At 39.9% G+C, this 25,604-nt stretch overlaps 5 protein-coding genes and 1 non-coding gene across 12 annotated transcripts in view, besides 1 other annotated feature; 4 read left to right on the top strand and 2 right to left on the bottom strand.

Annotated features, from left to right (window-relative positions):
• The window catches only part of pip (pipe), a 38,987-nt gene extending 36,911 nt beyond the window's left edge, over positions 1-2,076 (top strand). Inside the window, exons 4-6 of one of the 2 annotated variants that reach the window (NM_079434.3) lie at positions 502-1,061; positions 1,149-1,303; positions 1,562-2,076. In NM_079434.3, coding sequence (NP_524158.2) covers positions 502-1,061; positions 1,149-1,303; positions 1,562-1,773 — 927 coding nt within the window. In that variant the 3' untranslated portion in view covers positions 1,774-2,076. Of the gene's footprint in view, positions 1-17; positions 299-501; positions 1,062-1,148; positions 1,304-1,561 lie in introns of those variants that run through there. The other variant, NM_176351.4, reaches the window with a different exon arrangement.
• Positions 1,869-6,135, bottom strand: fal (falten). 3 transcript variants are annotated; one of them, NM_080528.3, is made up of 8 exons: positions 5,601-5,932; positions 4,403-4,556; positions 4,140-4,348; positions 3,856-4,086; positions 3,487-3,653; positions 3,251-3,422; positions 2,480-3,180; positions 1,869-2,421 (listed from the first exon to the last, which is right to left on the bottom strand). In NM_080528.3, the coding sequence occupies exons 5-8, from the start codon at positions 3,651-3,653 to the stop codon at positions 2,355-2,357; spliced, it is 1,107 nt and encodes a 368-aa protein (NP_536789.3). In that variant the 5' UTR covers positions 3,856-4,086; positions 4,140-4,348; positions 4,403-4,556; positions 5,601-5,932; the 3' UTR covers positions 1,869-2,354. The 3 variants fall into 3 exon arrangements, with proteins under 3 accessions (NP_536789.3, NP_001303382.1, NP_001137974.1); NM_001316453.1 differs by lacking the exons at positions 3,856-4,086; positions 4,140-4,348; positions 4,403-4,556 and having other exon boundaries at positions 5,601-6,135; NM_001144502.2 differs by lacking the exons at positions 3,856-4,086; positions 4,140-4,348; positions 4,403-4,556.
• Positions 5,501-5,972, top strand: asRNA:CR46048 (antisense RNA:CR46048). The gene has a single exon (NR_133278.1).
• Positions 6,136-6,445: 310 nt separating the features above from the next.
• Positions 6,446-6,716: a mobile genetic element.
• Positions 6,717-7,932: 1,216 nt separating this feature from the next.
• Gbs-76A (Glycogen binding subunit 76A) lies at positions 7,933-19,335 on the top strand. Of its 4 annotated transcripts, none has more exons than NM_001300189.1 (3): positions 7,933-9,219; positions 15,286-15,475; positions 15,599-19,335. In NM_001300189.1, the coding sequence occupies exons 2-3, from the start codon at positions 15,308-15,310 to the stop codon at positions 17,474-17,476; spliced, it is 2,046 nt and encodes a 681-aa protein (NP_001287118.1). In that variant the 5' UTR covers positions 7,933-9,219; positions 15,286-15,307; the 3' UTR covers positions 17,477-19,335. The 4 variants fall into 4 exon arrangements, with proteins under 4 accessions (NP_001287118.1, NP_001262044.1, NP_001262043.1 ...); NM_001275115.1 differs by having other exon boundaries at positions 8,175-9,219; positions 15,599-18,771; NM_001275114.1 differs by having other exon boundaries at positions 9,027-9,219; positions 15,599-18,771.
• A 563-nt stretch (positions 19,336-19,898) lies between these two features.
• CG14089 (uncharacterized protein) lies at positions 19,899-20,579 on the top strand (the record flags this gene model as incomplete). The annotated part of the gene is made up of 1 exon (NM_140846.2): positions 19,899-20,579. The coding sequence occupies one exon, from the start codon at positions 19,899-19,901 to the stop codon at positions 20,571-20,573; it is 675 nt and encodes a 224-aa protein (NP_649103.1). The 3' UTR covers positions 20,574-20,579.
• Positions 20,580-20,779: 200 nt separating this feature from the next.
• On the bottom strand, positions 20,780-24,908 carry CG14086 (uncharacterized protein). The gene is made up of 5 exons (NM_140845.4): positions 23,980-24,908; positions 21,710-21,770; positions 21,585-21,659; positions 21,066-21,314; positions 20,780-21,001 (listed from the first exon to the last, which is right to left on the bottom strand). The coding sequence occupies exons 1-5, from the start codon at positions 24,104-24,106 to the stop codon at positions 20,875-20,877; spliced, it is 639 nt and encodes a 212-aa protein (NP_649102.3). The 5' UTR covers positions 24,107-24,908; the 3' UTR covers positions 20,780-20,874.
• Positions 24,909-25,604: the final 696 nt, after the last annotated feature.

Raw genomic sequence — 25,604 nt, 5'->3', positions numbered from 1 at the left:
GGAATTATCTCTTTCAGTGCACAGCAAAAGCATCCGAAATCGGAATCGAAATAATCGCAAGCCCCACATAGATGCGGATGTCAGGGAGATGGTAAGACGAAACTTTACCAACGAATATGAGTTCTACTACTTCTGCAAGCAGCGTTTGTACAAGCAATATTTGGCCCTTCAACTCGAGAACAATCTTCACTAAATGGTCTTGATCACAATACACCAAATAAATAAACTGAACTTAGTTAAGTAAGAAGTGCGTTTTTATAAACAAGAATAAACCAATCCTTAGGAACTGTTCTTTTTGAATTGAGCTCTTTTATTCGTATAGGGTCGTACAAAAAGTTTGCCTTATTTATTCCTATTTTACCTCATTTGTCCCGAATAGTTTTCCATTGCCCCAAATGCATATCAAACACCAAGGATTTGAAGGTAAATTTGATGATACACTTAAATTGAACCCTATTTACCTTGATATTATTTCTAATAACTTTCTTTACCCCTAATCAGATGTCCTCTCTTAACGTGCGGGATCTGAACAATACACGCAAGGCACAAATGGAATTGGTATTTTTCAATAGGGTTCCCAAAGTTGGAAGTCAGACGTTTATGGAGCTCCTTCGTCGACTTTCCGAGCGCAATAATTTTCAGTTCCACCGCGATGCAGTCCAGAAAGTGGAAACAATCCGCTTGGCGGAGGATCAGCAGCAGGAAATGGCCGAGGTGATTAGTGAACTTCCGGAACCCTCGGTCTTCATCAAGCATGTGTGCTTCACCAACTTCACCAAATTCAACCTGCCCAGACCAATTTACCTAAATGTGGTCCGCGATCCCGTAGAGCGAGTGATCAGTTGGTTCTACTACGTGAGAGCTCCGTGGTACTTCGTAGAGCGCAAAGCAGCTTTCCCGGATCTACCATTGCCACATCCCGCTTGGCTTAAAAAGGATTTCGAAACGTGTGTCCTTAATGGCGATCAGGAGTGCACCTATACTCAAGGAGTTACCGTGGAGGGAATCGGCGATCATCGCAGGCAGAGCTTATTCTTCTGCGGTCACGACTACGAATGCACGTACGTTTTTTTAACATTTTCCTTAAATTAATAATATTCTAATATGAGAAGAGATTTCTAAACATATTTATGTGCTTAAATTTCTAGACCCTTCAACACAGTGGGTGCCCTGGAACGAGCCAAGTTTGCCGTAGAACAACAGTACGCGGTGGTTGGAGTGCTGGAGGATCTGAACACCACGCTCTCAGTACTTGAAAAATATGTACCACGGTTCTTTGAGGGCGTTCGAGATATTTATGCAAGTAAGTTGATAGTAATGAAGCTCAGCGTCACCTACATTGAAGTCGAATCTAAAAATATTTGTTCAATGCTTTTGTTTTCATTTTACACTTCAATGTAGTACAAAGTATTAAGTTATAAAGCCACTTGTGCTCTACGTATACAATGTTGTATCACACTTACAATTGATATCGTTCTGTGAACTTGGCAAAACTGAGCTACAACCATCTTAATGGTACACAATTCCTGACTCATGTATTTGTTTAAAATTCCCATTTTAGCCAGCGCAGAGTACTTGACGAAGATCAACAAGAACAACTTCAAGCCGCCGGTCAGCGAGCATGTGAAGGACATAGTGCGTCGGAACTTTACGAACGAGATTGAGTTCTATCAATTTTGCCGCCAGAGACTCCACAAACAATATCTGGCTGCCCACTTACCACAGCGGATTATAACAGACTCAGCACATCTGCCCGGCCTGATTGGCAATTGAACTGTACTCTTCACAAATCACGAACAAATTGTAGGAACAAATATGATAAACAAAATCGTACTCGAAACCTGTAGTCAGCTAAGTTCCCCATTATTGTTTTCTCTTGTGTATATTTCAAAGCGGTTATCAAAAATATGACAAATGCATCTTATATTTATATAGATTAGTAAGTACCTTATGTTATAAAGACCTGAGTTTGAATTGTGATGTCTTCAAGTGAACTGTTGAAATTTTTGGTTTAGTATTTTAGTTTTAAGTCGATTATGATAAACACTGTATAAACTAATAAATGAATATTTTAAGAACATATTGTCTTTCCACTGATTTCACAGTTTTAACTATAAATGGAAACGAAAAATAAAAATAAAGAACATTAAATAACTAAAAAAAACTCAACGACTATGCTGGATAACAAAATGTAAATGGCAATAAGAATGGCCGCACTACGAACGCAACCGTTGGAGTATTTGTACATCTTTTTATGAAATATAGTTTATTAAATATAAGAAAACGAAGCGAATGGAAACAATAACATACGTTTGTTTGTTGACTTAACATGAACTATTCTCTGGTGGATGTTTCTACTCTAACTTAAAGCACTTGTTGACTATCGTCGGGCTTACACATCGGGTAATTGGACGCTTCTTGCTGGAAATAAAAATAATTAACTCGTGATCTATAGTTATCGGAGTAAACATATGTATACCGCTTATTGCCAAAGAAAGCTAACTCCCTTGCGGATTTTATAAGCTCCCAAGGTCCAGGTATGACCCTGTTCACCCGTATGATGTCCGATCCGGAACAGTCGTTGCTGGGGACTTCTACGAGTCGATGAGGTTCTTTTACATATCTCGATATAGGATCCTTTTCAATGACATTTAAAACATACTCGTCGGTCAATTCCAGCCACTTTGGATCCTTTGAGCGAATACTTAGTAGTTCTGGAGCAATACGTTGTACTACACTGACAAAAATAACATCCATGGCACAAGTTAGCGGATATTGATAGGCCTTTACGTGGAGCAGCGATCGCGCCTCGAACAAGCGATATACCCGATGATAGTCAGCATAACGATACTCTATGCGTTGACCATCAGGTGATATGCGAGCCTGAAGAAATACATCATCAAAGTCCATTTCCGCAGAGCTGAGTATTTTCAGGCGCTTGTTATCACGCCGCAGATAATCCCATTTATCCACATCCAATCCGCAGCGACGATTATGCACAATATCAAAGATGTAGGTATGTCCCAGCATGGGGAACGGCAGATTCTCACTGGATCCCAATATCAAAGCCTTTATCAATTGAACACCTCGCCCGCCACCATCATCTCTCAAGGAGACTAGCTCCTGATTGAGGGCATCCTTAAAAATTTTATCCACACAGGCCATTGCGTTTTCCTCGTGCTATAATAGAAACAGGAATATCAGTTGACCACCTCAGGAATTGCTAGGGGTGCCAGTACAGATAACTTACATCAAATTCATGGTGGGTCACCAACTCCCAGGCATGTGACATTGGTCCGTGACCAATGTCGTGAAGGAGAGCGGCTATCTCCACCGCCTGACGACACCAATCCGGAAGCTTTGGCTCGTAATGCGAATTACGTTCGATGGCCCTAAGGTGATCCTGCGCGCTTTTGTAGGCTCTAAGATTAAAAAAAAAAAAACAAAGTTTACTTATAAATCAATATTACTTCTTGTGTTTCTTACCCAAGGCAATGATCGTATCGCTTGTGATCGGCCTTCTTATCGATGGCCCACGGAAGGAGACCCAACTGGTGGACATGTTTGAGGCGCTGGAAGAGTGGATGCTCGACGATCTCTTGGATATGGCTCGACAGTTCGATTACACCGTGAACCTCATCCTCAATAAGCATCTAAAGGAAATAAACGTGATAAAAGTTTTAAGCAAAGTTCAAAAGCAAAGAAACTTATTGCAAGAGCCATATTCTATATGGCTTACTCTGCCTGACCCAAATAATTAAAATTATCCCTTTACTTCTTATGTAGATTATTATTATTTGTGGGCCAAAGATGGGATATACATATAATTTAGGTACATCACAGAAGTAAGGCTACCTGCCACCAGTACCGGTGCTACAGCCACTGCTGCTACCCCCACTGCTACCTCCACTGCTACTTCCACTGCTACTTCCTTCGGAGCTTCCGAATCCTCCACCCAGGCACATGGAGACTATAAAGAGACTTAGGCCTATTATGTCTGGAACAAGCCCCAGGGCGGCCATAGCACACTCCTGCCTCTCGAGCTGGCCATCGATCATCCGGCGGATGTTAAGGATGAGCAGGACACTACGGACGAGTATGATTTCAAAATGATTTGTATACAAATAGATCGGTCTTACCAATATGGAAGGGTTAGCACTTGGGCTGCTGCATACAAAGTCATTAAAACCAGAATGCTTGCCGGCTTGCAAAAAATTAGTAAATTAACAATCAGCATGTAAATCAAGGATGCGATAACCAGCTTCTCATTTTTCGACAACATGTAAGCGGCATTATTGTTAAATACAGCAACAACAATTGCTGTTATCAATGTCACAACCGTGCCGATCTGCAATATTCAATCTTAAAACAATCCACATTGGTTCAAACACTCATTTCTCACAGTCGCTGGGCGGATCTTCAAACGATGGTTTTTTAACAGCTTCAATGGATATGGACACGGACTGTTGCTTCCCAGAGGAAGTGCGAGGATCAAGTTAGCAAGTATTTTCATTTTTGTCAGAATGTCGACGAAGTTTGTACTATTTTTGTCTGCACTTAAATTTAAATCAGAGTAATACTTTAAATCATGGGTCACTTTAATTTATGAAAATATATATAAAAAAAAAGTGTTTGGATCGTGTAACGTATAACCTGCTGATAATAACTTTATGTGGTAGTAGAGTTATTTGCGGAACTTTCTTATCTTTCTCAACAAACATAGCAAAATAAATATAACCCTATCAAAGTACCAAAAAATGGGGGATTCCACATAATAGAAAAGATCTAAAGTCCATTCTAAAATTCGTGTTCGAAATGAAACCACATAGCATTCTACAAATATTAATTTAAACAGTGTTTGTAACAGTTATATGTCATACATTTTCTTCTTGAATAATAATAATGAGAGAAACGTAAGTTGTCTTGCAACTGCACCTCTATCAACGGTCAAACTAGAACTAGAACTGGAGCTTGATAGTTTGGTACATAAGCTCTGTATTCTTGAACTCAAGAACAAAATCAAGTTTTGGCACAGCATTAAGTTTACACGTTTCTCATAAAGCTCTTGATTTTCTGATGTTTATATTTACAAAAATTTTTTAATTTTAAAATGGCAGCAATGTTATGGAGACCAATTAAAATCTTTATATTTTTAATACTTGGGGAAGAAACTAAATGGTGGGGAAAAGTCTTTAAAAGAATCCAGCTTTCGAATTACCAAAATACTTTAGATTTCCAACCCAGATAATTTACGCTCCTTTTTAAGCTAGTGATTTTTATTAAATTTCCGCAGTAATAGATTAGCGTACGGTTTTGAATAGAAGAAAGTTTATAACAACCATTTGATTACAAAGGCGACTGAAAAATACGTTATTGCTAAAACATTGATGTGCTCAACATATTGATGTGCCATGACTTAGTACTTCATTATTTATTTTACAATATGTGGCAGATTGTAGCATTACACTAGTGCAACTAATTTATAAGCCTCACGCAATGCGCAAAGTTTAGTAGGTCAAGAGCTATTAATGCGCTCTTTTTTTGCAAGTGCAATCAGCTGTCATGCTTCACTAGCAACCCATAACAAACGGTTAACTCACAGATGGGCGTTGTTGTTGTTCGTGGTGTCCATGCTGCTGCTGTTGTAGTTGTTGTTGGGAAAGCGGGAGTTTCGAGTTCTTTGGTTCGTTGGAGAGGGGAAGAGAAAGAGAGCGCCGTCGCTGAGCGAGGGAGTGAATCACTGCGCTGGCTGACATTCTAATTGGATTCCTGCTTATCGACAATCCGCGTCCGAAGCAAACCCGAAAATGCGCACAGCACGACGTCTTGAAGGCTGTCTTCCCGCCGATTTGTGCGAATATATAACATCCGGGTATTTTTTTACATTTTATAGCGACTCCGATTCGTCAAGCAGAACGTACACAACTGTAAATTTGGCGATGGTAGCGCACAGCTGATTGCAGCTATCGACCAGGGATGCGATAAAAGCTGCACAGGAATGGCGACGCTTTCAAACGGTAAAGCTATTCATTTTGACGTAGACGCGAATGTAGAAAAAATACAAAATATGTGCCAGTATCACTTCATTGTTAAATTTAATAATACACTTTTTGTAAAGTATGTAGAGAAAACATTAAAGGTAATTTAGAAATTAAGAGTTTTTAATATATTTTGGCAGAGAGGCATGCGCCACCTATGCGGAGTGCGGCGAAACTTGGTTTTAAGGTGTGTGTCTCCGCTTTTTAGATATCTGCCAATGCTGATTTATCGATTAGAGTTGAGTACTCATCCCCAACAGTCAGGATGGCAGCTCCCAACATCCTTGAAAAAGGGATGGCAGCGCTATGTATCCTTAGAATTAGGGAATTCTGGATGGAAATACTACAAGCATTTCTATACTCGTTAATCGTAGTATAAAAGGTAGTATACTAGATTCGTTGAAATCATTCTTTATTAGGATCAATAGCATAGTCGATCTGTTCATGTCGTTTTTTATGTCCGTCCGTATAAACGCACAGATTTCAGGAACTATAAATGTTGCCACGCCCCCACTATAACGCCCACACTTTTTAAAAATGTTACGATATTTTTTAATATTATTAAATTTCTATCGATTTGACAAAACCCAAAAATACCGCGCCCACACTTTTGAAAAATATTTTGATTTTTTTGTGTTTTAATGGATTTATTGCCAATTTCTATCGGTATACCAAAAACACCTTGTAGCACATACAGAACGCCCCATAGACAGTTCTATTAATTATCTTAAGGCCTTAAAAAAAGGGATAATCTATAGCATTCAAAGTTTTCAGCTTATCTATTAAATGTTCACGCAGTATTCGCTAAAGCTTATTTAATATTTAATAATTTTTTTCGTGATATATCCGACTTAGTGCACTTACAAAAAAAGCTATTTTAAAACTAAACCACATACCTAATCATGGCAAACCCCATTCTTAAATGAAATACATTTTATTTTTAAGTGATACTCTTGACAAGAAAAATAAAAAATGACTTCATGTAGTTTTTGATTAACACACCCGAATTTCAAAATTAAATTACAGTTAATTAAATGTCATGTGATAAAAACACTGATTTATACCGAATAATAGGTAGCTCCCATTCTTTCAACATCAGATTCTGCGGGATATATTTTCCGGGGATAGGCGGGGGGCTGGCACGTGGCTCACTTAGCGTGGAAATTGCTTTTGCTGAGAGCGCCGTCGCACTGAAGTGAAAGCGAAAGTTGCCGCTGACCTACAGATGAAAGTAGCACACTGATTTCTCTTCAGGACAAGAGGAAAACGCAAAGAGAGGCTAACAGATTCGCGGCAAAGAGAATGTATCTTTGTATCTTTATCTGCAGCCTAAATAAATGCAATTTCATTTTAGGTTGCATTGCAGTTTCTGCATCTCCTCGTAGAATACTCCCGACAGTCAACGCACTTAAAGAATAACAGAGAACACATACAATTCGCACTAAGATACATTTGTATCTGTGCCGCAGTTTATCTTCAGTGTGTAAGTGAAATACTCAACCCCAGATAGGTAAACGAAAAATTGAACAAGAGCAATTAATAAAACAATGAAACGAAAACAAGCATTGGACAAACAATTTTGATATGCCAATATAAACAAAAAACAGGAATTTAAAAAAAAAGCCGGCTCCACACTTGACTGAGTGAAGCGATAAAGAGAGCCAATATGGAGAGATATCACTGGGAGAAATCAAGAGCGTAGTCAAAATGCAAACAAATGCTGCACAGTGGTAATATACTCGATAAAAAATATATTTCTGTTCTAACGTTATCTTTTTATAGGCCACAATAAAGGTTAAAATGATTTCGATATTTTAAAGCGATTAAATATAATTTACCTTGGGCTTAAAGAAGCTAGAGGTATTCTTTCTGGATAAATATATATTATTATATATATTTCATTAAATACTAAATATAACCTTTTTTAAATTCATTCCATGTTGGCGGCCACCACCCAGTGCTTAAAATTTGCTCTCTCCTGAGTTTGCCTCTCTCCAATCGTTGACATTGTAGAGCCGTGCTATCTAACCACCCAGACGCCACCCACCGAGAGGGAGATTTCCCGAGAGAAGCGGCGGTGAGAATGAGAGCGAAAGTGGGGCCCGAAAAGTTGCAACTTTTAGCGAGACGCGCCTCAGTTGCCACACGACAGGAGGGCCAAACGGGCGACTTGGGAGGCACAAGACGCGGACACGGGCTGAACTCGTATCCGTCAGATACGCGTATAGCCAAATTTAATAGTAATAATTAAAACGCTGCGTGAACTAGCCTCCCCCCCCCCCACTTCACGCGAAAGCGCCGGCACTCTGTTTTGCAAAAAATAAATAATAAGTACGAAATATATTCTCGAAAATCGTTGTATCTGTGTATCGGAGAACCAAAAAAAGAGGCCGTCGCTTGGCGCTCTCGCATCTCAGCTGCCAGTGGGCGAAAGACGCAACTGCTGCGACCTTGCAATGCCCTTGAATGACACTCTTATTGCGACCAAGTCGCCAACGTTGCCACTCCAACGGGCGCTGCTGCCACGGCTGCCACTCAGCGCTGGCAAAAATACACACAATTATTAATAATACTAATAACACAATAATAGTAGCTATCACAGAAATAAATAACAAAACGCTGCGACGAATATAAAAGTGAAAATTTTATTAAAGTCAAAGAACTTTCGCGTGCCTTCGTGAAAGCCGAAAAGCCCCCGACGGATCCTTATCAAAGCTTTAACCCAAAACCAAAAGGTGTGCTAAAATAATTCGAAATAATTGACATTTACAAAGATATCACCCGCCCAAAAATAGAAAATTTAATCAAATTAAAGGCAAACAACATATCCGAGAAATCTGAAATAAGCAAGTGTTATCTAACTAGCGCCCCTGGCGTCCTGTGCAAGTGTGTGTGTGTGCGGCAAAGGAAAGTGAAAGTTCTCGGCGGCGAATATCCTTCGGTAACCTTTCACCATCATTGGGTCACCTCCTCTGGCATAAACGACAGCAGGGCACGCGAATACCTACGGGTCCACCAGCGCATATAGTAACTATATATACCCAGAATCGGTGTATGTGGGCGATATTTATGCCACGACTTTTGACAAGCAGTTCTTTTTATTGCTACGCCGACGAGCGCGAGTAGAACGCTGGCCAAAACGCCAAAAGGGGAAAGCCTTGGAATAATATTAAAACATCAGGTGGGTAAATCATAATTATTGCGACGCTATTCATAAGTTACTTAATTAAGTGCGTGTTTTATACAAAACATTGCGTGCGGGTTTCATGTACCACAATTAAGTACGTACAATTGGTGATGCTGCAATTAGGCTGCGCGTATATCCATCAGATACACATTGACATTGGACTGGCCACTTAAAGTCAAAGCTTCACATGTCGAAGTGAATATGGAGTTTTCTCGATTTAATAGTGACTCGAGCTAAACTCAAAAGTCAAAACAAGTTCAATGAAGTGCAAGTTCAGGCAGTTCAATAAATGTATCAGACTATTACAATCCATTTTTTTGAGTATTAAGATAAAAACCCGGTTTTAGCTCTATAGATTAATACAGATCAAAATTAAACTTAAATGAATACAGAGTTCAATTAATTAACTTTGTTTCAATATTTAGCCAAATAAGTATAAGCTCATGGTTAATTATCTTCGTTATATAATATTGAAAAAATATTATAATTTCCCAGCAAACTGTATTGAATAATAAATTCTAAACTAAAGAATTTGTTATACTCAAAACATTTATGTAACAAATCCTAAAATGGTTACTTTTTCCTAATCAATAACTAGGAACAACCTATGAGCAAATTTTCTTGTCTGCCTCAATCAAAATAAAACAATTCGAATCTCGTTATCACAGTAATCAAAACAAGCAATTCTCCCCAACAATAACCATAAAAAGGAAAGCGAGAGCCAGTGGAAAGCGAAAGTATCCGTATCCTTCGCCGAGTATCTTTGTATCTGTAACATAGTTTTCAGAACGGCGCAAGCGTTTTTCCAGTTCGTTTTGCCTTTCACGGTGCTTGGGTTTGTTTGCTTTTGACATTTCTTTCGGTAGCAATGTCATACAAATATAAATAAAAAAATCCACGCGCTGCCGAAAAGCAAAAAAATGAGTGTGGAAACCACCCACATCCGAGCACACGCACTCATACACGCGCCTTGTATCCGATAGATAGGAAAAATTACTGTAGGCAAATTAGCGCTTCAAACGAGGCTCGTGTAATCCACTTGTATTTTATATTGATTGCTGTGGAGTTGACATAAAAATCGATTTTTTTTGGTTGGGTTTCGAGTATTCCAAATCCGGATACCCGGGATCGAGCCACATGCGCCAGTCCAAATTTCAGCTAATTCCCCATTAATATTATATATTATTAATTTCGGTTTATTTATAAATAAAGAAGCCAGTCAGCTGTTGTGGTTTGTTGATGAGTGGAAAACGTATCTTCTGGGTTCTTTTCAAATGCGCGGGCGGCACTTGCCGGTCTGAAAAAAAATTGGCCGGAATAGAATTTATGCTAATGATATATGCGACACTGAATGACAACGGGAAAATGTTCTCTAATTATATTTCTTAGTTTCTAAAGCTGACCATTTCAAGTGGCTTTGTATACGTATTATTCGAAGAAAATATTTCCAATATTTTTAAATCCAATTTTTACTACTATAAGCTTGAACTGCCAAATTATATAAAAGATTATATATTGCATTCTTAAAGCTGTTGCCATATTAATATCAAACATCAATTGATTTAAATTATAATTTAATACATGGGATACCTACAGGATAATTAAATAGTATTATTGTTTTTAAAAGTAATTATTTAAAATTGCCACTGCCAAATTAATTGTGTTCCTAAAAGCATCTCGATACAAAGTAATCCAACAATTTAGAATTATTTACGAGTAAAGATAAGATTATTCGCTTATCACTCACTGCTCTTCATATTTCTAATTAATTGCCCGTTTAGACTAATTCTCTGAGCATATTGACTTTGACAGAACAGTTCAATGATCCGATGGGCAATCTTATCTCCTCCAGCACCTCCTGTCATCCATCAATCCAGCTCAAGTGGCTTAGTTCTACCAAATCAGAATTACAAACTATGTATACCGACCCCAAATCCGCAGGAAAACAAATAAGTTGCCTAATCTTATGCTTGGCCAACAAATGCAAAGACCCGTCCGCTGATTAGGAACACATAGAATGGCCAATTCTGGCATTCGCACTTGCTCGAATATTTAATTCCACAATCACAGCGGGTGGGTTCGGAGGCTTTTCCAGAGCCCACGGGCCTTAATTGACAGTAAATATGAAACGCTGATAGTTTATCTGCGGCTAACACGGTAGATATGGCCAAAGCAATACGTTACAGTACTTACCAATTTATTGCAGCAACGGAAATCCGTTGACTGAACTGCTCGATGTGCGTTGAGAGGCACAGTGGAATTTTAACGTTTTTGTAAAATACATTATTTGGGTTTTGAAGGGTCTTATATAAATTTTAAACAAATTAGTACATATAATAAAGGCATAGGCATTCAGTTACAATTTGCAAAGGTGCGACCAATGCTTTCATCCTTAAAATGTGTTTCATGACCAATTAAGTTACTTTTAGAATTACTCTCTGTGGGATAAGGGCACATCAAAGAGCAGTTAGCTAAGATTAAGATGGAGGCAGACCGACCGAGACAGCGACGTCACTGATCACGAGCATCTGTCTTTAGTGGCGACTGTCTGCCAGTATCGATAGTCGGTTTTCAGGATGCACTGCCATGGCAGATACAGCGGCACAGCTACAGATACAGATACAGCTACAGATACAGATACCGATGCAGATACCGATACCAATTGAGATTCGGATTTGCATTCCCGTGGAGGCGGATGCGGATGCGGGGTGAATGCAATCTGCTTGAGGGCAGTGTTTGGCTGCGATTTGCGATTTCGCTCCGCTTCGCCGCGCTGCGCTTCGATTTCGATGCGATCCCATCGCATCCCATCCCATCCCATCCGATCCGATCCGTTCCGATTTTGCCTTATCAATCAGGGTGGATTTGCTGAATGCCAAAAACACAACAAAAAGATCGGTGGGTAGTCAGTGCACGCCCGACACCGTGACGCTGCAGACGTGGTGCAGTTCGAGTGGTTTTCGGTGGTTTTTGTCGTACTGGCTCGAAGTCTTTTTGGATTTGCGATACCCCCAGCTATCATAATACCAGGCGGAGATTCGTGGGGTGAACCGATCGATCGGTTATATCACCGCCGTCTAGTGTAGGTGCAAAATCGACTAAGAGTGCAATTGTGAGCGCGGCATTCGCGGTGCTCGCGGGTCAATTCAGATTGCTATAAATAAAACTGCAAATTCGTTATCACGCCTCATAATCGGGACGCCGCCGCAGCATGATTAAGTGTTCCGCTCGCCGCACCACCCAACCACCCAAGCCACCCACTCATCCACCCATCGCCCAGTGGCAAATATCATGTGTGGTTCAGGTGATAAGCCGGTGACCGGCATTGAATCCTAGGCATAGTGCCTAGTAGTCGGTGGGCCTGGAAACATCCAATCGAACTACTTAAGTGGTGTGAACAGCTAGCTAATGGCGCATCTATCTCTGGACCAGTGACTAACTAATTGACATGACAAATGCAACTGCGAGATGCGGCCGATAAGATTGTCTGTCAATAATAGTCGCAGCACCTGAAGGGCTTGTAAACAGTGCAAATCTTTCTATTTCGAGTGATTTCCAGTTTAATAATAAAGAACATTTTTATACTATTATGTATAGTTTAAAAATGAAAATAATGTCAAACTGTTTAAATTTTTGAATTTGTATTTTGAAATTAGATATTAAACAAAAGACTTTTGACATGTGTGTAGAGGATAGAGGATATATGCTCAAATTAATTTAAAATAGAAATTGACTAGATAGTATAATAATACATATTTAATTTAACATATTTTCGGCAATGTGAAAAGCTTTTGTAAAATACTAATTAGCAATAATAACTTATTGCCTTGTTGCGAATACTTATTAAATTTTGCAGAAACGTTGGCAAAAAACCATTAAATTTGTAAGTAAAATAGTTTTAGGATGCATTATTTGTATGCCATTTTAAATTTCATATATGAGTAATAATTAATGAGAATACTTTTACTTTCTGTACAAAATTGGCACCTCAACAGCACCTTGACTACGTTTTCCAAACTTCCACGATGAACCAATCAAGCATAATTCGAATAACTTTTTTATTGCGTGAGCCGCTGGGGTGTCCACTTTAACATCAATTCCGTACATTTTCCCCAATTTAATTCAATTAAGCGGCTTTATGGGTTTCTCTTGAGTCTACGCACTGATCAACTTAAGTCGAAAACTTGAAGAAAAAGAAACATTTTCAGTTACGCAGTTACCGTCAAAACGAGGCGTAAATCCGCCAAGCCAAAAAAAATATCATGTATTAGAAGAAAAAACGGAAATGTTACTTTGGCCGTAAAATAAAAGCCAAATACATATGGTTTTCTTAGATTTTATTTATAGATTTTGTGTTCATGTTATTTATTTTCATTTCTTTTTGCTGTGCATATATTTTATTTATAAACGCTGCACTAGCAATTATTATGGGGCTATAGAATATTCTATTCAGTTAAAATAGAACATAAGTTAATCTACGTTTTAATTATAGAAATCTCAAATATTCCGAATGGTATCTTAATTTTGCAAATACGTAAATGACAACAATTCAAAGCGATTACGATTTTTTATGTATGCCTTCGGTTTGGTAATGTCTTTCTTGACCCAACGTCATTAGCGCCCAAAACGCATTTAGGCTATTGGCCAAAAGCCAAAAGAGTATTCAGCCCATCTGTGGGCCGAAAAATGTTTAATAAAGGTACTGAGTTGCAGGGGAAGTCTGTGAATCATGAAATATCTGCCATAAGTAGCACCACCTCATCTCTAGAGGCATCTGCATATACTATATATGTATGCATCTAAAGATACAAAAGATCTGCATTTAAACTTAAGGAAATTTTAAAAGAGATTGGCATCTCGACCTCCTTAATCGATCGATTGTCGGACGATCGTTTGTTTATTTAAAAACTTTGTCGACGCCATTTGGCGAGGCAAGAAATGTCAGTTTTCGTATTCTTTTTTTTTTTTAATCATTTTACTGCTTAATTAAATTTCCTATGCATGCTGCCAAAGATAAAAAGTAAAACACATAAAACGAAAAAGGACGGAAAATCGAAGCAGACAAAAAGAAATGCCGCGAAAAGTTCAAGGCCAATTGACTTTGTCTCCTCTTGATTGGCGCATCTAATTTTGAAAATAAAAGCTCTGATGTCTTAATTGGGCGGCACCTCCTCTCCCAATTAACACGCCTTTTCGCTCTCATCGAACATATCCCTTAGTGGGCATGGCTTGGCTTTGCACCTGATCAAAGGTAATGCACGTGCAGCCGCCGCAAAATGAAAACAATAACATTGCCATCTGCCAAAAGCAAGACAGAGAGGTGTTAACAATTTGTTGTGGTCACCCGGTTCATTGGTCAGTTCATTGATACATTGGATACATCGGACAATCTATCACGGGTTTTCATCACCTGACTTATATAAGAAAATATTCGGTTCTTGGGGCTTTTAAAGCATTTGTATAGTTTTTGAAAGTATAGTTTAAAAGATGGAAGGACAGCCATCTATTCCAGTCTCGGAAACTATAAAGACTTTTAACATGTAAACATTATGTGTTTTTAAATATTTATTAAATATTACTTTAAAGTGTTCACAGATCCATTAAAACGTTAAGACCAAATTCATTGGAAATAATAGTGTTTTCACATCCTTTGCAATTCCTTCAGCTGAAAGACGGACATAATAACCGTATATGGTATTTTTGTCAACCCCAATTCATATTAAACATTTTCTGCGAAAAAATGTTGGCAAGCCAGAACAAATTAAAACGAGAAATTCTTTCAATAGTCTATTTAATGACAACCAACTAAATCAAATGAAAGACACAGGCAACGAAAGAGAAATGAAAAATGCTCTGAGGATAATAAAAGCATATATGTATACTGCATATGACATTTTCCCAGCTGTTTTAAAATGCCAACGGGAATATGGGTACGACAAGCGGAAAGGGAAAGTGATGGAAAACAACATTTCGTGCGAATTTATTTGTTTACTTAAAAATTGTTTATCCCGTTTCAATATATCACTCACGTCACATATCCCGATGGCTCTATACTTGCAGATATTCCGCAGATCGGACGTAAATGAACGATCCCGGCGATATACCACTGACACACACAAGCACTCCGGACAGCAGGCCGCCCTGCAGCATCATTTCCATCATACCCACCATAGGGATGTCCTCATGTCGCGGAAGAGCCGAGGCATTCGCACGGAGTCTGTCCTCCAAGCTGCGCACCTTGGGATCACAGGTAAATGTAATTAAAAATGTAAATGTAATCTTAAAGGGGAAAAAATCAAAAATGAGTTATATTAGGCTTTGTTATTTGTTATAGTCTATGCATTGAAAACTAATTGGGTGTTCCACTCCGCAGACAACCGAGGAGGGCGAGGGCAACGCGGAGGATGAGCCGATCATAAATGGAACCAGCACGAACACGTGGGTCAACTCGCACGACTCGGAGCAGACGGTGACGGACCTGCAGCCACTGCGCCATGAGTCCGACTCCTTCTTCGACTTCGACTGCGAGCTGGAGTCGCCGGGGAGTCCTGTGGACGAGTGCGAGTACCTGCGCTTGATCGAAACTGCCTCGAATACGCCGCACAACTCTACGGCGGAGTCGGGCTATGCCTGCGCTTCAATGGCCAGCAGCCATAGTAGCAGCAATGATGGTCCGTACTTTGATGCATCCGCTTCCACATCCACAGCTGCAGCTGCCCAGGATCAGACGCTGCCAGCCTCGGAACACAAAGAGTATGTAAATACCCTACAACTAAACGGAAAGCATGGACTGGCCAATGGAGTGCAGGAGGAGCAGCCAGCTTTCCAGGATGATGTGCAGGAGGACGAGGCCTTCTTGCAGGCACAGATCCTCAATGAGCTCCAGAAGCACAGCAACAGTTTGACGGAAGTGGAGCAGACAAAGCCCGAGGAGGGCAAGCTCACCAATGGGCATCTCGAGAAGGTGGAGGAGCTGGAACTGAAGGACGTCCTGGAGGTAGCTGGTACTACAAACAGAGCTCCAAAGGTGATCGCCGCTCCACAAGAAGTGGAAGCCTTTGCTGATAGAAGCCAAGAGCAATCACCTAATGACAGAGTTCAAAAAGAAAGCTCCCAGGAAAGGGTTCCAGAAGGAACTCCATTCGAAGGAGTCCAAGGAGAATCTCCTAGCGACAGAGTCCAGACGGACGCGTCCGATGAAAGGGTTCAAGAGGAAATTTCCAACGATACAGTTCAAGTGGAATCCAACCACAAATCCGCCACAGAATCAATTTCCACCGAGGTAACCACGTTGGAAAGATCACCAGAGGAAAGCAGGAATGATGAACTCTCGCCAGACAGTGGTGTGGATGAAACAGACAAGTCGGCCAGTAATCTCACCGTAGATGTGGACCTGGCCCAAATCGAACAGGCCAAACAGGATGCCACTGAGGCTGTGGAAAAGAGTGGTGCCCCCAGTCGGGGTACCACAGTCGATACCACAGATGATGAAGACGATTGTAGACCACAGCGCATCAGGCGTTGTTCCTCCCTGAAAACGGGAAAGACACCACCCGGAACTCCGGGTCGCAAGAAGATCGTTAGGTTTGCCGACGTCCTTGGCTTGGATCTGGCCGATGTAAAGACCTTCCTGGACGAGATACCCACCATACCGAAATCGGCGTTCGAGGACCTGGAAATACTGGAGTCGGAGCCGCCACTTCAGCTGGGGCCCAAGTCCGACAAGCTATTGATGCCTCTGTTCCAGCAGCCAGGAGGCCTGCCCAAGTTCCTCGATGCGGTCCGGGAGAAGCAGGTGTCCCTGGAGAACGCTGCCGTGACGGACAACATCAACCAGACGATATCCGGATCTGTGCGTGTGCGCAATCTGGACTTTCACAAGTCGGTGCACATAAGGTACTCGCTGGACGGATGGAGAAGCTACGCCGACCTGCAGGCAAACTACGTGGAGAACTCTTGCGATGGCTTCTCCGACATCTTCACCTTCGTGCTGTTCGGTAACTCGCTGCACGTGGGCCAGAGGCTGGAGTTCGCCGTAAGGTTCCAGTGCAAAGGCCAACAGTTCTGGGACAACAACTACGGGGCCAACTACTGCTTCCAGTGTTTGCCCAGCTCGACACATACCGCCGGCGGCTCCACGGCATCGCCTCCGTCTGTGGCGACTGGCGCCGTATCCACCGGCCATAGTGCCAGTCTGGTCGGATTGCTAAGCCCCACGGCGGGCGATGCCTGGTGCAGCTCCTTCTACTAACCGGTGGCGATGGGCCCGCACTAAAGGCACTAGCATCCCGTCTAGAATCCAACACCCTCTCCCATGCCCAATCCAACGACACGACACCAAGATCTGGGAAAGTTTCCGGGCCTTGACGTGGTGTCTATGTCCCAGTAAGAAATCAAATCCAAGCAGTCCCATATGACCGCCCAGTCAGAGATCACAGATCAGAATACCAACCTTCGTGGGGCTAACTCTTCATTGGGGTGATTGGATTTTTTGTTAGAAAATCCACAAGGAACTAAGTATTTTTTTGGCAATTCTTAACGTAACGTATCAACACAACTGGAACTAATTTGGAATGAAATTTTCAGTCAAAGGCAGATTAAGTTTTGATATTTTGGAACTTAAGAGCTGTTATTAACAACAAGAACTATTGTACGAAATGTCAAGAAATTACATAACTCCCACAAGAATATTTCAGTCCCTGCACGTCGATAAATCGAACCACCCTAGCCTTCCAAGGACGGCAAACATTGTTTATATATTTTTATAGAATGAATGGAAAAGATTGAAGGGTTAGTGAAGGGCAAGAGGAGCTGTAAGAGCGCCACAAAAAAACTAAAGAATCAAACCAGAGTAGTGCGAACTAGAACAAAAGCCAGCAAGGTTCGAATGAATCCCAAAGATAGTTGTTAGTCGTATGTTATAAGAAGAGCAAGTGATAACAAACTAAAACTCAGATCAGTTTCTTCAATGTCTTCTTCTGTTTTTAGTTACTTTTCCCAATTTTTATTTGGTTTGTTCCTAGGTTTGTTTGTCATGCGAAAGCGATTGCCAGTTGGATCGGGCTATTAAGATTGTGTATCTGCCAGATAATGTATCATGATGATTTAAATGAATCAGTTTTGTGAAAAGATTAATTGCCATTAATCACAGTTCTGAATATGAGCTTAGCACCATTTTAATACTTTTTGTTCGGTAAAAGCAGATCCGTTCGAGCACAGAGACCATGTCAAAAGTTAACTATAACTAACCACCATCCACTATCTAGTCAACTCGAGTTTACTTTTGCTACCTTTTGACTATTCGCAGTCAAAAAGGATATTCTCCAATCCGATGATATTTGTAGCCCGATCGGAAAAACCCCTTTTAGCCATCAGACACAGCAGACAAGCCTTAACTTTTGTTTCTCTTAATTGTTGATATTCTTCTAATGTTTGATTTTTTATATGCTTTAATTTTAATTTAAACGATTTGAATATTTTCTATGTATATGTTGATGCGTAATATATCTATCGTAATATTATATAAATATATATACAAAATAAAATAAACATAAACTTTAGTTATTCCTTTTCGGTTGATTCTTTCAATTATCTATGTATTGTCTGAATAATAATGAATACAATTTGAGCTCTTCTTATCCACAACAGAACCTTAAATAGCCTATATCAGGGATATAAACAAGCGAATAGCTACTTATAACAATTAATTGCAAACGCAGCTACCTCAACGTTTTCCGACCGAAAACACGAATAAGAGAGAATAATAGTTAAACAAAGTAAATTTATAATTAAAGAAACTATTTAATATGTTTATTGCATAGCAAACATGTGTAAAACAAAAGCAAAACAACAAATAAAACGAACTTTAAAAGTTACAACTATTTACATACATATGTTAACAAAAACAGAAACTTCTCGAACATAACTAATGTCCACAAATCCAAATGACTTAGACTGAAGCGTGAGTATGCAAAAAGTGTTATGAGATCTGCCCAAAAACCAGAAATTTGTTGAGGTTTATGTGGGCGGGGCTCTTGTCATCATGAGTTCCACTTTACACTTACAAAAGAATAATAAAGAAGCCACAGTTAAATAAAATTGCGAACAGACATTCTTAGCATGTCTCGAAAGTGTTTTCTTTTGTGCTTCACAGGGACGGACAGGTGGTATCTCAGGTGTTAGCAAATTACACATTAGTTATTCAAAATGGTTAATGTTTCCGTTTAAATGTAAAAATCATCATCTCGGTCACCACCAGTCATTGCTCTGGTTCCATATGAAATTTGTGTAAAAGTTTATGTTATTTTTACGCGCAGAAATGATATACATATACCTGTTAATTGATCTATCCTAGAATACGAGAATTCACTTTTCATGGCTCGATCACAAAGTCCGACATCCATTTGGTGTGAAAGTTCTTTCATCAGCCCAAAAACTCAACTCATTCATTGAATATTATGCAAATCAGATACTTTATAAATAAATGGCTTGGTTTATTAAACAAGAGAAATTAGCATACGATACAAATATAATGCGATCGTAAGACAAGACATATAGATCTCAAATGAGCTATCTTAACGGGAGTTTGAATGATTCTCCTCTGTTGCCATTTTTCAAACGCATTTATCCACATAAAAGAAGTGACTGCGATCTGATTTTCGTTAGTTCACAGCATGTCGTCGAATCTGGAAGTTCTCTCTGCGAACTGGACTATTCTGCTGGTGGCACTACTGTCTGTTCTTGGGGGAGTTTTCGCCAAGGATGATGCCTCAGTGCCCCGGCTGATCACCCTCCAAACTGGAAGTCCCGCTCCAGCCCCGCCACAGGAAGTGATCATAGAGGAGGATCACGATCATCAACATTATCATCCGCCACACTATCCGCCAAGCTATTCGTATCCGTATCCTCAGCCACAGCCATGCGGTTGTCCGCCCGGTCCTCCAGGTCCACCTGGTCCACCGGGACAGCCGGGGCAGAAGGGCTATCCCGGCCCCAAAGGATCCAAGGGTGATCCCGGCGAGAAGGGGCCGCGTGGAGATAAGGGCCACCCCGGGATGCCTGGAATCCCTGGCCAACCTGGTCCTCAGGGTCCTCCTGGATATCCCGGAGGTTCATATCCACCGTATCCGTATCCTCCACCTCCTCCTCCTCCATCACATGGACATGGAGGCCCTAAAGGCCACCAGAGGCACTACTATAACTACTATGATGAGGACGAGTATGATTACGGCAATGAGCGTTCTTTTGGTCTGAGAAAAACCGAAGAATTCGACGACCAGCCCTTCATTTTGGCCTTTAGTGAACGCAGAAATCCGTTTAGCACAAAAAACAATAAAAGACGAAATTAAAATAACATTATTTAAAACGAAATAGCTTTGATAATTATTTCTGTAGGTAAAAAGCAGATACCCAATACTTAAAAGGAACTTTCAAAATTCTTTTGAAGAATGTCCTTTTTGACTTTTGAGTGGCTTCGTTTATAAATGACACCAAAAATCATACAAAGTGTGGGTTTATCGATTACCTATAAAAATATACCACGCACTCAGCGTTTAAATCGAAACCTCTTTACAAACTGTATATTATTAGACATTTGTTAAGTCGTTTAAAATCTCACATTACATTAGGCAGAAAAGCTGGCTTAAACTATTAGCAAACATCGTCGTCTAGGGCGGTGTGGTCGTCGCCCTCCTCCTCCGCTTCCTCATCCAATCCCGCTTGCGTGGCACCAATCTCCGCGAAATCATCCTCCATGGTATCCACAAAGCTCGACACCCTATCATCGCAGAACAAACAGACATTAGAAACAAATAACAAAGACATTCGTTGGCTGGCATCACTTTTCAAAGTCGCACTGCGGCAGGAGACCCTCCTCCTTCGAGGCGCTGAATCGGAGCAGCGTGCACAGTCTGAGGAGTCCGAGGAGTATCAGGAACATCCCGGCCACATAACTCAGCCACAGATTGTGGGGATACAGGATCAGGCAGATGCCGATGACCGCATAAACAGGAGTGGGTCGCCAACCGCCACAAATCGCTGAAAGTCGCCAGCAGGCCAAGCAGCTGCAGGACCTTCGCTGGTAATTATCCCTGAAACAAATTGAATTCACAAATATGTGAACAGAGAAAAATTTGCAGAGAAAAATCTGAGCAAAGGCACTTGATATAGAGTATTGTATATAATAGTAAAGTATATCATATTATAGTATAATTAGGGTTTAATTAGTTTTACAACTACTAGGCTTGGTAACTAGAATTTCTATATTTCATAAATAATAACTGCTAATTATCAAATAATATATATACGAATAACTATAATTTATGAACATGTTATTTGGTAATCTTGAATAGTTTTCTTACTCTGCGCACTGAAGTTGCAGGAAGATAGTCACAAGCCACTTGATCTCGATAAACATTACCAGCACGGCTGAAAAACTAACCAGAAATTAGTATAGTTATGGGGGATATTTAGATCCGTGACTTACACTATATAAAGACCGGCCCGATAGCCATGCATGTAGACATCAACGCCAACGCCGCAGATAACTGAAATGAAAAATGGCTAAAGAAAGGTTCGGTGCGGGGGGTCCTTTTTGGCGGGTTGAAACGAGGAGTGTTATCCTTGAACGAGCCTATAAAATAATGTGAGTGTGTCTAGGCAAATATATTTATAAGCATATTTATTGAGCTGGGCCTTTTTTGTTTACCATGCTTTGGCCATAAAATGTAATACAAAACCAATGAATGGAAACGAGGTGAGCTCAAGAAGTTTATCGCAATTTTACTGAAGCTTACATCATTTGCAATAGAGTATTTTAAGAAGGCAATGTCCTACACATTACGAAATAACATAATGATAATTAATAATAAATAGCTTGGAAGAAACTTCAATATTCATGACGAACTTAAATTTTATAACTTAAAAGGTTTCTATATTTTTGTCGAACAGCCCTCCGCAGGGCATTCATATTCTAACCACATTATGGTTCCGCTTCACATTTTGTCTTAGCCAAATCCACTTTGAGTGTATAAGATATGGTTAGATGTGGTTATGGAGCCACCACGCCCAGTGGTCCATAAAAATACAATCTAATTAAGTTGTTTTTATTATGCCGGGTCGCGAAAAACCAATCAGATTAGCCAGTTAGATATATGTATATGTATGCCCCATATTTAAGCACAACTGCAGAACCGAAACCAAACCAATTACATTAAATGCTGTCAACGGAGATAAAAATTGAAAAAGCGGAAATCGAAAAAACATGCAAAAATTATCTGGATAATTGAAAGCGGTGGGGGAAAAATAGATGCCGGGCAAGAGGAAAACTTGGCGAATGGCTGGCGCCTAAAGGCTAACAACACAGCTCATTGTCGACCGTATGGAAAAGTTGCTGATAAGGGGAAAATCGGGCTGGGAAAACTCTGCTCTTGGCACAGGATGCCAGTCGTGAGCTGCAAGCTGCAAGCTGCATAGAGGCCAATGCCTTGTTAATGGCTCTGCCAGAGAGTTTCCTTGGAAAACCCCATCCCTCTTACCCGATCCCTATAATGCGGAGCTTATGAACTACAGAGATTTTATACTTTGTTTTCCTGCGTGCCACTGCACCCATGATGGACCCCAAAACAATTTGCAAAGAAATTAGTTTGAACTTGACCCGAAGTTTTTGTTGGCCTGCCTGCAGCTGGGCGATTTATCAAATTCTGTATAAAAAAACGGCGGTGCACTATCTTAAGCGCATTAGGAAAATGTCAGATGGTGGAGGAAAATCGTTATGATTGGCCACGATAAGCGTTTAAGCCAACTTTGATAACTTCACCAGATGGCAGAAAAATTGGGATGAAAAAATGTGATTGCATTTTCGTAGATTAGAATGCGGATACAGGGTGAAAAAGTTACGTTGTGCAACCAAACTGAATTCATTTCAGAAAGGTAATATTATTATTTATTAAGTTTTTGCTTCACTTTACCTTGCCTGTTTAATAAATTAAATTTGACTTCGTAAATTGACAAACGAAATGCCATTAAATTTCAGGCTGTCAATCTAAAATTATTGCCTCAATTTAAACGGAAAAAATGTAACACAAAGCTGGGTTGTACAAAAAAAGCATAATTGAATTGTAATTAAATGACGCAAAAAAAGGGAAATTAATCTTCTACCAATTTACTCTCTGTGTTCTATTTAATTGTTAAGCTAAACTGGAATTTCAGTAGTATTGGATGGCATTTATTTATTTTACCAAATTACATTAGGTCAAATATCCTGTTCATTAGAGCACATATTCTGTGCTATATGTGCTCTGTGAATATGGAAAACCATTTCCTTTTATGTACATTTATTTTGCCAGTCTTCTCAAACAAATGCAAAACCTTTGTGTACAATGAAAATATTGCTCAAAGAGTAATATTATATGAATTGAAAGGAACAATAAAAGCAGCCAATAAGAGCGTGTCCCCATTCAGCATCGTCTTCGTCTTGCGAATCCCATTCAGTGCCAAGAAATATAATAAGCCACAGCACTCAACATATCCCGAGGCAATGGTTCCCATGCACAAGTATTTCCTACGATTTGTCAAGGGTAAACATTCCAAATAAGGGCCAGAAAAGCATTGCACATTCATACATAAATGCATGCACATGCACATGCATCATAGCCTCGTATCGAGATTGGCATTATCTCGAAACGGGGGTCACCTGGGCACCGGCACCGACAAGTCTTATTCCACTGGCTCGGATTTCCGCGCACTTGAGCTTACCGAATGAAGTCAGCAGACCAAAAACCCTTATCACAGGACGAAGGCACTCGCACGGCTCTGCGGACTGATTGCGGCGATGATGACGGGCGCGGCGAACGCGCTGCGATTGCAGTTGCATCTGGCTCATGGCTGACTTGGTTATATATATATATATATAGATATTTACTTTATGAATTTCTATCTATATTTGTTTTATGAATCGCCAAAAGTGCGGCTTTATTCTTAATATCTTATTTATTGGAGCTCAAGTTTTTCTTCTCCTTCGTTATTACTGATGACAAAAGTCGAAGCCATAGCATTTAAATTTTTGATTAATGTGTAAGCTCCACTTACTTAATTTCCAATTTATTTAATATATTTATTCGTTTTTAATTTCACTTTAGAACAATTTTAGTTTTTGGTTAAATTCAAATTTTCAATGTACTACTTTCTAATCCTCCATAACTTTAAATACTCTCATCCGAAACTGACGTTTTAGGTCCTGTCCAAGGGAATCGCTAATAAAACAATCAAAGAGCCGTATCCACATCACAAAAATGCACTACGTGCCTGGCATACTAAGTGGCCAAACAACTTTGCGATAAATATTTTCAATTCCAGCTCGCACAGCTTTTAAATTTCACCATTTAACTCGGGCACACACTGCGTATTCGTAATGTGACATTTTTCGCACCTCTCCTTCCATTGCCTTTAATCACCGCACCGTTTGCTTGTGTGTGTGTGTGTGTGTGTGTGTGGCAACTAATGTCTGCAAATTACCGTTACCATTTGCACTTTGCCCCCGCACGTTGTGTGCCCTCTATAATATATATTTTTTTTATTAAATATTTTTCTTATTGTTGTTGAAGGTTTGTAACTTTTTTTATTTTTGTCAAGTGCCACTTTGCCACACGACTTTATGGCCGAGCTCTAAACAACGAACGTCCGCACGCTTCCAGCGGCGCCAGCAGAATGAAACTGAATGAAAGGACCGGCCAGGATTCGTTTCTATTTTCGGAGTCAGGATCCAGAGTCGCCGCTCAGGCTGCTTTTCCCATTGCTTTTCCTACTGCCACTGACTTTGTAGCCAAATACCAGCCAATGGGGCGGCGCTGCATTCGAAACTGCTAAGTTGATTTGTTACGAGAACGAACGCGTAGTGTTTATTTCTTTTTAAATGCGTTTTTGCGATTTAATGCTGAGATTTATGGAGACCGCAAAATTTATCCATGTTGTTTTAAAGATGTTTTTAATTGGTTAGCTGTTTTTGACATCCACTATCATTTGTATTTGAAAACTTATTTGGCGTTGGCAGTATGAGAATTCTTTAAAACTATGCTCTTGAAATATATTAATTGAAAGCAAGAATATAGGGCTGATTTTTAACTAGAATAATGCTTTAATTTCAATCAGAAGTTATTTAACTTGGTTTTTTTTTAGTATTGTAGTAGGAATACAATTTTTGAATTACATTGTTAATATAATTAAGGAACTCAAATAAATAATTAATTTTCTTTTTGTCTTCAGTATTTTAATTAGAACTGTTTGTATGTTTTATCTCTTTTTTTTTGTAAAAAGTGTTTCCTCTCGCGATTTATTGTGTAGCGTAGCGCATTGGGTCAGTCTTTATAGTCCTGCGGTTTTTT

The sequence above is a fragment of the Drosophila melanogaster genome, chromosome 3L (genome assembly GCF_000001215.4).
Source record: "Drosophila melanogaster chromosome 3L".
Lineage (NCBI taxonomy): Eukaryota > Metazoa > Arthropoda > Insecta > Diptera > Drosophilidae > Drosophila > Drosophila melanogaster.
This window is presented reverse-complemented; position numbering and strand designations above follow the sequence as displayed.